We start from the raw sequence: 12,462 nt of genomic DNA, 5'->3' as shown, positions 1-12,462 counted from the left end.
GAGAACTGCATCTGTTAAAAGGTGAACCTAATCTTTTTTTAATTCCACCCCCCCCAGCCTCCCACGGCCAAAATGCACGCCATCATCGAACGGACGGCGAATTTCGTCTGCAAGCAGGGAGTCCAATTTGAGATTATGCTGAAAGCAAAACAGGCTCGTAACTCCCAATTCGATTTCCTTCGGTTTGATCACTACCTCAATCCTTACTACAAATTTATTCAGAAAGCCATGAAGGAAGGGCGCTACGCTACTTCTTCGGAGAAGAAAAAAGAGGAGGAAAAAAGTAAGCGATCTGCGTTGTTTTTTTTTGGTGGGGGGGGGGAGGGGGTTTTGAAACACATGTCAGGCAGGAAGCAAGCCTGTAAGCTCATGCGTTCCTGTCTGAATTACTCCAGCATCTTGACAGTGAGGAAGTTGTTCGCCGATATCTGCTGCAGATGTTTTAAGTCGTCTTTTTTTTTTCTCTCCTTCCAAAGGCTATAGAGAGGATTAGAAGTTTCAAAGCTTCAAATGATGGCCTCCCCAGGCATAACCCAACTTTCGGCAGCGTTTAGCCAAGTTCCTTTTTTAAATCCCCCTCCTTTTTTAACTTAAGTTTTATGCTTGCAGTTTCTAGATGGTTTTACTCCTTTGACAGGGCTCTTCTATTAAACTTAACAAGTAGTTTTGAGAAAACATTCGGTTTAAAACGCTCCAGGCAGGAAATGTTGCTGTTATACAGGCAGTCCTCGACATAACAATTCATCATGGAAGTTGTAACATCAGGGTTGTAACATGGGTTGGTCATGTGACCAGACTGATTTTTTGGGGGGAGGGAGGGGCAGCGGTTGTAAGGCAAACCCTTGATTTGCTATGGGCACAGTTTTGCCCCAAAAACAGTAAAAGTGCTAGTTTTTGGCAAAGCTGTGATAAAATGCAGCCGCATGGCTGCAAACGACTACAAATAGAATAGAACAGAATGGCATGGCATGGCATAGAATAGCATAGAATAGGGGTTGGGAATGGGAATAGAATAGAATAGAGAATGGGAATAGAGTAGAATAGAATAAAATAGACTAGAATAGAATAGAGAATGGGAATAGGAATAGGAATAGAATAGGGAATGGGAATAGAGTAGAATAGAATAAAATAGATTAGAATAGAATAGAGAATGGGAATAGGAATAGGAATAGAATAGGGAATGGAATAGAATAGAATAGGGAATGGGAATAGAGTAGAATAGAATAGAATAAAATAGACTAGAATAGAATAGAGAATGGGAATAGGAATAGAATAGGGAATGGGAATAGAATAGAATAGGGAATGGGAATAGAGTAGAATAGAATAGAATAAAATAGACTAGAATAGAATAGAGAATGGGAATAGGAATAGAATAGGGAATGGGAATAGAATAGAATAGGGAATGGGAATAGAGTAGAATAGAATAAAATAGACTAGAATAGAATAGAGAATGGGAATAGGAATAGAATAGGGAATGGGAATAGAATAGAATAGGGAATGGGAATAGAGTAGAATAGAATAAAATAGACTAGAATAGAATAGAGAATGGGAATAGGAATAGGAATAGAATAGGGAATGGGAATAGAATAGAATAGAGAATGGGAATAGAGTAGAATAGAATAAAATAGACTAGAATAGAATAGACAATGGGAATAGGAATAGAATGGGGAATGGGAATAGAGTAGAGTAGAGTAGAATAGAATAGAATAGAATAGAATAGAATAGAGAATGGGAATAGAGTAGAATAGAATAAAATAGACTAGAATAGAATAGAGAATGGGAATAGGAATAGAATAGGGAATGGGAATAGAATAGAGTAGAGTAGAATAGAATAGAATAGAATAGAATAGAATAGAATAGAATAGAATAGAATAGAAAATGGGAAGAGAAGGGAAGGGAAAGGAAAGGAAGAGAAGAGAATGGGAAGAGAATGGAAATGGAATAGAATAGAATAGAATTGGGAATGGGAAGAGAATGGAAATGGAATAGAATAGAATAGAAAAGAAAATATGGAATGGAATAGAATAGAATAGTTTAGTTTATTGTCATTGTACCTCGTACAACAAAATTAAATACCTTCTTCAGTGTACAGTTTATGACTATGAAAATAAACGCAAACACACATCTCTCACTCTCCACATAGAATAGAATAATAACTTTATTGTCACTTTGAATGTATATTCATTGACATACATTAAAATGGAATTTCATTGCATACAGCTCTCAAGGGGTCTCCACCTCCAATACACACGACATGAACACGACAAAATAAATAAATAAAACATAAATAAATAAGTACAGGGGAACTTAATAAACATGACAAAAGAAATCAATATAAGTGAACTATTATAACTTGGGGATTGCCCGTATTGCAATGGAAAAGGGATGCTGTGCAGGGCTGAGCTGGCCCAACAAGCCTCGGCACCTTCAAGGCAGCATCTTTCGCAGCATTCTGAACATTGCGTTGTCAATCACCACGGCAGCTTCTGAACATAAGCTTGTGAACGTGGCAGCCTCTGCGGTGCGCCTGAATGGCGGCGCCCAGGCGGTTTGGCTTGGCTTCGGCCTTTCCACTCCTTCCTTTCAGGGTCCCCCACTGTGGCTGTCAAAACAATGTGGCCCTCTGGAATAACTATTGTTGAAAAGAAAAAGTCTCACCCTTTTTCATTCTTCGCTTGGCAGATGCAATGGAAGATGACGATGATGATGACGATGACGACAACGAAGGCAATTATCTGCATCCCAGCCTTTTCGCTTCTAAGAAACGGAGCAGGCTAGAAGAGCTGATGAAGGTAATGTAGCTGGTTCCTTTTTTATTTTTATTTTTTTAAGGAGACGACTTCCGGTCTGGTTTTAAATGTGCTGTCAAGGTTGTGAGTTTCCTATACAATGACTCCTCCACACCTTCCCCCACCCCCTTTGCTTTGACAGAGCCCTATTCCATGTTACAAATGGTAGTTAATGCCCTTCTAGGTTTGCACGCCATATGGAGAAGGGGTTATTTTCCTCTTGTCTACTAGCAAAACCTTGGTGAGATTTCCCTTCCTTCGCTTCTATTTTGGTGGTAACTGTTTTCTATGATGGCATTTCAGAAGTGGGCCACTTTTTCTTTTCTTTTCTCTTTTTTAAAATAGTTTTTATTTATATATTTTTCTTTCACCTATATAAGTATTTAGTAAACAGCCTGGGTCATTTAACACATACATCATAGTAATAATAATAGTATTCTTTACTTGTATATAATAATAATAATATTCCCACATCTAATTTCTGCTTTTATTATCTAACCCTTGATAAAACAAATCCCAAATTTTAAAAAAAAAGTTTTAACTTTTCTGATCTCAACACAGTTTCTTTCAGGGAGGAGAGACAACCCAACATTTTTCCCACCACAAAGTCATGATAAAAATTAACCATTACAAAGGATATGCTCTTCTGTTGATAAGAGTTGTAAAACATTGTCCCTCCTAGTAAGCCTACGATAGAGAGCCAGTTTTATGCAGTGGTTAAGATGCTGGCCTAGAAACCAGGAGATTGTGACTTCTAGTCCCGCCTTAGGCAAGAAAACCAGCTATGTGGCTTTGGGCCATCTCTTCACAAAGAGATGGTGAGTTCAAACCCCACCTTAGTCCAGAAAGCCAACTGGGTGTCCTTGGACCCATCACCAGGAGATGGTGAGTTCTAGTCCTAATTTAGGCATGAAAGCTGGCTGAGTGTCTTTGAATTAATCTCACCCTCTCAGCCTTACCTACCTCACAAGGTTATTGTTACAGGGAAAATAGAAAGAAGAAGGAGTATTAGATATGTTGGCTACCTTGAGTTATTTATTGAGGGATATAAATCAGATTGTTTTCAGATTGTCCCAACTAACCCAAGCGAATCAGAACTCCAGGGTCACTTGCTTCCCCAGAGAACGTCTTTTTTGGGTACATCATATCGGCATACTTAATGTAAAACCAACACTGAATCCTTCCCATGGGTTCAGTATAATTAAAGCAAGCAATAACCCCTTCCCCAAGTGTCACTGGTCACGTTGGCCAATTAAGTTAATTGGCGAACTCCTCAGGCACTCTTCTCCTTCCTCCATCACCTGGGAGATGACCTTGATTCCCACAAGAAAGGTTTATGTTGTGTCTAGTAAGGCATTCCAACCTCCTTCCCCCTTCCTGCAACTGTGAGGCAACAATGAACCAGGAAAGGGGCCTCTGCCAGGTTCAGTTCAACGTCGACACAGATACATGATTCATAAATCCTATCTCCAGCAAGTCGTTTAGAGTGGTGCGGTGGCCTAGAGATGGAGCTCTCGCCTCACAAGCAGGAGGCTGTGAGTTCGATCCTAGGTAGAGGCAGATATTTCTCTCTCTGGGCACACAGAATATATCTGCTGAACAAAACTCTGCATTGGCGACAGGAAGGGCATCCAGCCAATAAATACTCAGCTCCATTCAGTTGCCCAGACTCCACCCTGCAAGGGATTATGGGCTCGATTGATGATGATGATGATGATCTCCAGCAAGCCGTTTGAATCGTCCTGGCCAATGTGGGTAAAGAACTTGCGAAGCTTTTCTGAACCACAGAGATGCACAGTTGACATTGGGCAGTCAGTGTGAGGGAGCTCAGCCGCCATGATACCCCTTGTCTTTGCCCCTTGTAGCCGCTGAAGGTGGTGGATCCTGATCACCCGTTGGCAGCCCTTGTTCGCAAAGCCCAAGCCGAAAACGCCAGTGCTGCGTCTCAGGCGGGTGAAGGCACAACCGCTCCGTCGTCCCAAATGGAATATTCTTCCGATCGTAAGTACATCCTGTTGATAAGAGAATTAAGCCTGTGAGAAAGTCGCCATGTATAATGGGCTGGAAGAGACACTAGTGAGGGTTACAGGTAGTCCTTGAACTTGTGACCACAATTGAGCCCAACGGTTCTTTTTTTCTTTTTAATCAATTTTATTAATTTTCTATGAATTACATTCCTTAGTGTTTAATAAACACCGTGTTGTCTAGGTATTTAATTTGCTTAACAATACAAATGCCATTCTTACCCCCCACCCCCCCCACCCCCCCCCCCCCCCCAACAAAAACCCCCCCCCCCCCACCCCCACCCCCACCCCCCCCCCCCCCCCCCCTCCCCCTCCCCCCCCACCAAACCCACCCCCCCCCCCCCCCCCCCCCCCCCCTCCCTCCTCCTCCTCCCCCCCCCCCCCCCCCCCCCCCCCCCCCCCCCCCCCTCCCCCCCCCCCCCCCCCCCCCCCCCCCCCCCCCCCCCCCCCCCCCCCCCAAACCCAACCCCCCCCCCCCCCCCCCCCCCCCCCCCCCCCCCCCCCCCCCCCCCACCCCCCCCCCCCCCCCCCCCCCCCCCCCCCCCCCCCCCCCCCCCCCCCCCCCCCCCCCCCCCCCCCCCCCCCCCCCCCCCCCCCCCCCCCCCCCCCCCCCCCCCCCCCCTACAAATTTTTTATAGTGTGGTGACCAAAACTGGATGCAGGATTCTAGGTGTGGTCTTACTAAGGCTTCATAGGTGATCTTGACTGTATCCCTCTGTTAATGCGTGGCATCAGACCTGTATGCTCCAAAACAGGGATCCCCAACCTTTCTGGCTCTGCAGACCAGCTGGGGCGAGCAGAGAGGGATGGTCCCCCCCCCAAACAGCGGGTGCACTTGAGCCAAATGGTTTCACGGGCAAGCATGCACGCCCACTGTTTGTGCAAATGGAGTCTTGTGCGCTCGCCCATCACTTGCGCAGCCCAATTCTCAACGGGCCATGGTCCGATACCTGGTCATGGCCTTGGGAGTTGGGGACCCTTGCCCTAAAAGGTGATGTTTTGTTGATCGGGGTCCCTCCCCCTCCCCAAGTCAAAGAGCCTATCTTTGTGGCTGTTTAATGCAGCCTCCCTGCAACCCGCCTGTTCCCCCACCCACCCACCCACCCCAGGCATCTTGGGTTGAACAATGAAGCTATGGATTCAGAGTTGATAGTCCCACTGCAGGGAAAATGACCTGTCATTCTCGTGTAGCAATAGTTGCTATCCGATGATGTATTTTTGTCCTTTTCCCATCATCCCGCTGCCCGTTTTATTAGATGAGATAAGATTGATGGTGCAATATTGATATCCTAAACTCCACAAAGAGCAGAGCGGAAGAGAATCAAATGAATGAAGATGGTTTCATTTCTGAAGGCGCATGCCATGCATTAGTCTACACAAATTGAGCATCAGAGGATATAGTTAGCAATATTTTTCATACTTCTCCTCTCTGTATGTGTGAGATGCGACAGCTTCCTATTAGTCTAGGTTAGCATCAGGGGAACAGGGACGGTTACAGAAAGGGTTTAGATTCTTGCTTTCTCAACATAATATCCATGGAACCGCAATCCTTGCGATTTAAAAAACCAGAAATCATCTGGGCTGCACTTACTTGGAGCTTGCTTGTTCTTGGTGTGGAATATAGCATTTAACCTTTCATTTAAGTAAAACTTTTATTATTTTTCCTGGCGTTGCTTCCCTGTGACAATGTCTCAAAGAGATTGAATGGAAAAAAAGAAAGCTACAGGCCCATCATCAAAACACACACGTCTCGTAACCGTGGAAAAATGTTAATGTAGCTATATTTCTCCCCTGTAGGGGAAAAGAAAAGAAATTCAGAGCTGCTTCATTCATTTCAGAAATACAGCACTATTCTTCCTTTAAAAGGAGGTTACTAATCTATAGTTAGAAGATCAAAAATAGGATGATATAGAGAGGCAGGCTCTTAATAGCATGCCATGAATAGTTAAAAAAGAAATTATGACTGGTTTCAGCGAGAAATAAAATGAGTGATGTTCATTGCTGTTATATGGAATGCTATATAGACCATTACATACCTGGCCAGTGATGGCCAACTTTCCTTGTGGCCATTTTTTTTAACAGCAAAGTTTACAAAAAAGACTAGGTATTATGAGCACAGTGTCTTCTATGATTCCCGAAATGACTGTTCGTTTCACATAGGCTAGGGTTTATTTTTATTTTACTGGGTTGTTTTTATTACTGATCTCTGATCATAAAGAATTTGATTGATATATGTGAAGTGGACAGACTCAGCAGGAGTTTATAGTTGGATGGCAATTTCTCTTCCATTGGTTCTCAGTTCTCAGACTGGTAACCTACAAAGCTCATGAATGTGATTTTTAAATAATTGTTCAAAGGACAGTGGTACCTTGGAACTCATTGTTAAATGGTTCTGGGAGGTGTGATGAGTTCCAAAAACTATGAACATTGAACAGTTTTTCCCCACAAAAAAAATGAGTCACAACACAACCAACACTAACAAGTTCTAGCTTGCATGTTGAATACCAAACCAACGAGTACTGGGACAAAATCTTCATATCAGAATGTGTTGAGTATCAAATTCGATGAGTTTCGAAGCAGTTGAGTACCAAGGTACCACTTTGCAACATGAAGCAAAAATCAGTCTTAGCTAAACGCAGATGAGGGAGAACCAATTTGTTCCTTTCCTTGTGTTGGCTTCCATTGCATGTTGCATCCATCCCTTAGTTCGTTCTTGTGCTTCTAGCAGCGAAAGCTTTCCTTAATTAACTTATTGTAAATATTGTCCTGGATAAATAGTTGGTTTGAAGGAGTGCCTTGATTTTCATGCTTTTGTAGTCCAATTATTTTTTCATTTTTCTGCATGAAATTAGCTGCATTGGAGATGCCTTCCTCACCCAGCAGGAAAAGGGTAGAGGTTCACGCTTTGCATTCTAGACAAAGTTTTGCTCAAAGCAAATAAACTCGTGAATATCCAAAAGATTGTTGATCTGATTAAATGATTTGAGTAATGAAAAAACATTGTATACAAAGGTATCTTATAATTGGATTCCTAGCATCTAGATTATTATCTTTTGAAAGCTCAGAAAGAATTTTAAACATAGTATATAACGATTCATGTTTTGAGACTAAAACATCTATTGATAATTTCCTGGAGGCTTATCCTTTTGAAAACATTTTCTTTTCTCTTGTTTATTAGTACTTCATATTTCTTACTGCAAATAAGTAACACTATGGTAAAAGGGGGGGAAATTACATAATTTTCTCAAAAGGACATTTGTCACGGTTGTCATTGTTTTATCTCTTCTGCAACACCGAATGAATTTGTAAAGTGAGTCATTTATTGCATATTAAATATTAAAATGAGTTAAAGGCCAGCTGAGCAAAGGGCATGATGCTAATCACCAAATAGTCATCTTAATAAGAAAATGAGGTCTTGCAAAATGAGAGAGAATTACTTAAGAGTGCTGTAGAAAATTACCATCATACCCCATAATAAAATAGAAGTGGCATTTACGATCTTTTGTAAAGACATTTTTCCTATCACAAACTTGTGATTGAGAGGAAGCGCTTTGCCCATAGACTGAGATGTCATCTTTGTCTCGGTGATTATTTTCAAACATTCTGAATTTTGTTTAGTGGGACAACATCCAAGCAGGTATCTCTGGAGTGGCCATATAATTTTTTCCAATAGGAAACTGCATTATGTGATTTCAAATGCTTGTTCCTCAAGGGTCAAAGTATCAGAGAGAGGAGCACCACATAAATTTAATAAATGAAGTAGTCCCAAAGGTGCTTTTTTTTTCTTTTTAGAAAGTCAGTTTCTAAATTGCATTAACAGAGGGATACAATCAAGATCAAGTAAGGTACACCACACTATAAAAAAGATGTTGAGACTCTAGAAAAAGTGCAGAGAAGAACAACCAGGATGATGAGGGGACTGGAGGTTAAAACATACGATGAACAGTTGCAGGAACTGGGCATGGCTAGTCTAGGGAAGAGAAGGACCAGGGGAGGCAGGATAGCAGTCTTCCAATATTTGAGGGGCTGCCACAGAGAGGAGGAGGGGGTCAAGCTATTTTCCAAGGCACCCGAAGGCCAGACAAGGAATAATGGATGGAAACTGAACAAGGAGAGATTCAACCTGGAAATAAGGAGGAATTTTCTGACAGAACAATCAACCAATGGAACAGAAGTTGCCTTCAGAAGTTGTGGGAGCTTCATCCCTGGAGGCTTTCAAGAAGAGACTGGAGTGCCATCGGTCAGAAATAGGTAGGGTCTCCTGCTTGGGCAGAGGGTTGGACTAGATGACCTCCAGGATCCCTTCCAACTCTGTTAATCTAAACATTTGTCCTTTTGGGACAATCATGACCTGGATGACTGAAAATGACAACCTTGCTGTCCGAAAAACAGATCCTGCTGCTTGCTGAAAAATACGGCATTCTGAAATCCTGTTTATGGTGGTCTCAATGTCAACTATGGTCTACAATAGCATTTTACAGGTCTGGGTGTCTTAACACTAGAGCTGTGGTCACAGTGAAATAAAACATACAGTTCATCAGCATTCCACAAGTGTTGAATTCTCTACAAGTGTTTGATTGACAGGGGGAACAGTTCTGATCCAGGCCAGCAGAGAAGGCAAAAAAATGCTCAAAGAAAAAAAGAAGGAGAAATTGGGTGTTCTGGGAATAGCAAGAACTTTTAGAATTTTTAACAGTGAAGCAAGACACAGAAGGACTCCTACAAGCCCATGATCTTTATAGATGCCTTTTAAAGTTTAACATTAATGCCAGTAGGGTGTGATTGGTGAAGTTACTAGACTGACAACTGCATAGATCGTGGGTAGAGATCTTCAGCCGTGGAACCTCCCTTGGTGACTTGGACCCAATCCCATTCTCTTAAGATCTAGTGTGCCCCAGTGAGTAAGGGGATGGACCCAGAGTAGGAACACCTAGGTTGAAGTCCTCTCTCATCCACACAAGCTCACTGGATGAGTCTGATAAGAGACAAAATAAGAAACCAGAGTCAACACCATCTCATTTGTCTGGGATGGTTTGAAGAGTCTGGACAATGGAAGACCTCCAAGGTCCCTTCCAACTCTATGAGTCCAAGTTCTTCTTAAAGACCCTTTAATGATATTGAAAGGACTATGAAATGCATAACAAATTGAGAATGACCAAGTCTGAAATGCTCGGTGGATCAAACTTCCGTAGCTCATGGCAAAGTCACACCAAGTCAGAGATGGACAATCTCTGCCTCCAAACTCAGTTTCTAGAGAAGCGATTGCTGCTGCCTGCTACGGCAGACAATATCCACATTTATTTCATTTGTCTATGGAGATTCTCTTGCCCAGATGCTCACCAGATATCAATAAAGACTTACATACCGCTTCACAGTGCCTTACAGCCCCCTCTAAGCAGTTTACAGAGTCAGCCTCTTGCCCCCAACAGTCTGGGTCCTCATTTTACCCACCTCGGAAGGACGGAAAGCTACTTTGAGCCTGGTGAGATTCAAACTGCCAAACTGCTTTTGAGGGTTTTTTTTTTTTTAAATAGGTTCATAACCATTTACGTTGGATTTGTGATTCTGCTTGCCAGTTAGAACCCAAGTATGCTGTTGCTCTTTAAATAGCTATCAGCCCAATTGTGTTCCATCTTGTATTTGTCGTACACTTAAAAGAAAATCTGTGCTGCCTACACAACAATTTTTGGTGTTGTTTTAAAATTGTTTCTGAAAACGTGAAAGCTATACACATGTAGGCTTGTCAATATGAAATTGACTCATACGCTTAAGTTCTGAACAATATGGGAGGTAGAATTTTTTGAGCAAGGTAAGCTTTACCAGTCTTCTGTTTTGTTTCTTCATTGACGTGTATGTTTCTGTTAGACGTTTTAAAGAAAATGTCTAAATGGATAAAGAAATGGAGCAAAAGGGAAAGTTGAAGGTGCATGGTAAAGAAATATATACTGATATATTTACAGATATCATAGAGGTTATCGATTTTCCAGTATATCATGAATTGACTGTGAAAATATATCATTTTAAAGCCTGAGCATCACTATTAAGCTCTATACAAACCGTCAACCAAGAACTACGATCAGCACAATGTAAATTCACACCACACTAGAAAAAAGAGGTTGAGAGTCTAGAAAAAGTGCAGAGAAGAACAACCAGGATGATGAGGGGACTGGAGGCTAAAATATACGATGAACGGTTGCAGGAACTGGGCCTGGCTAGTCTAGGGAAGAGAAGGACCAGAGGAGACATGAGAGCCGTCTTCCAATATTTGAGAGGCTGCTGGAGAGAGGAGAGGGTCAAGCTATTTTCCAAGGCACCCAAAGGCCAGACAAGGAATAATGGATGGAAACTGAACGAGGAGAGATTCAACCTGGAAATAAGGAAGAATTTTCTGACAGTGAGAACAATCAATCCATGGAACAGAAGTTGCCTTCAGAAGTTATGGGAGCTTCATCAGTGGAGGCTTTCAAGAAGGGACTAGAATGCCATCTGTCAGAAATGGTGTAGGGTCTCCTGCTTGTGAGGGAGGTTGGACTAAATGACCTACAAGGTCCCTTCCCTCTCTGATTATCTGTTATCTGTTAACAGTTCATTTAAGGAAAGAAAGGATTAGCAATGTAGCTTTGAAGAGTTCAGTATAACACAGTTTAAAATCTGTGCCTTTATTTTAAAAAAATAAAAAATCTGCCTGCATTATCTTGACATCAGTGTGATGGCAGTTTATCCCGAACACTTCATATACATAAAGTTTTTTTGGAGGGGAGGTGGGGTTGTAACTACTGTGCTGTTATTTTTCCCCCCTTCTTCTTCCTTTTAAGTTTAAGCTTCAGCAGTTTTGAATGCAGAGTACATTAGTTGCTAGAATTGTTCTCGTAGGTGTCAAAGTAAATATTGTTAGTGTTTGAGAATAAAATTATAAAAGCGCATTTTGAGCCAAGCGAGAATTGCCAAATAGTTTCATGCACAGGCCCTGCAATGCATAGTGTCAGCCCTTTGGAATTCAGGCAGTCAGAGCGTACAAAAAGGCAAACACACAATTTGTGGGTTTTCATTAGACAGAGAAAGAAATGTTCGTTATTCTTGCAAAAGTATGTGGACCGTGAATTGTAAGAGGTCCAAGAGAAAGAACCTCAAGACAGGCTGTTCTGACCTTAAATGGACTTTTATCTGCATACCTGGTCTCAAAATACACGTAGCCCTCAAGTTAGGGCCACAATCGAGCTCAAAATTTATGTTGGTTAAGTGCGAAATTGGTTAGGTGACTTTTGCCCCATGTTACGACTTTTCTCACTGCATGTCATGCCCCTGTCAGAATCTGATTAGGAGGGGGAGGGCCGAGCAGCTGACAGTGGGAGTGTGGCTCCATTGGCTGTGGAAATTTCTACAATGGAGCAGGGGAGAGGTAGAACAAGGGAGAGGGGGTTCGGAGGAGGACCCAGACCCACCCCCTCTTCATCCTAGGGCACGCAGGGAGGAATGGAGAAGGGAGCAATGTGAATTGTGTGGCTTATGGGGGAGGAAAGGGCCCTGATTTCCTTTGTTAGCTGCAGGGAAGCTACGCACAGCAAGTTGTTGGGAGCAAATCATGAGTTATCTGGTTTCGTTGAGGCTTATCTGGGTTCCTGGTGTCTTCCCGACGGTGTGAGTTTTTC

General features: G+C 42.4%; 1 protein-coding gene across 7 annotated transcripts in view; it reads left to right on the top strand.

The window, feature by feature from the left end:
• SFSWAP (splicing factor SWAP) overlaps positions 1-12,462 on the top strand; it is a 96,230-nt gene that overhangs the window by 16,939 nt on the left and 66,829 nt on the right. For all 7 annotated transcript variants that reach the window (XM_087942957.1, XM_087942953.1, XM_087942952.1 and 4 more), the window contains 3 exons: positions 58-283; positions 2,683-2,792; positions 4,655-4,790. In XM_087942957.1, coding sequence (XP_087799083.1) covers positions 58-283; positions 2,683-2,792; positions 4,655-4,790 — 472 coding nt within the window. The remainder of the gene's footprint in view (positions 1-57; positions 284-2,682; positions 2,793-4,654; positions 4,791-12,462) is intronic.

The sequence above is a fragment of the Notechis scutatus genome, chromosome 13 (assembly GCF_049901735.1).
Source record: "Notechis scutatus isolate UNSWTSFEM ecotype Mainland chromosome 13, rNotScu1.2, whole genome shotgun sequence".
NCBI classification, from domain to species: Eukaryota; Metazoa; Chordata; class Lepidosauria; order Squamata; family Elapidae; genus Notechis; species Notechis scutatus.
The sequence above is the reverse complement of the archived record's forward strand: the minus strand, read 5'-3'. Positions and strand labels throughout refer to the sequence as shown.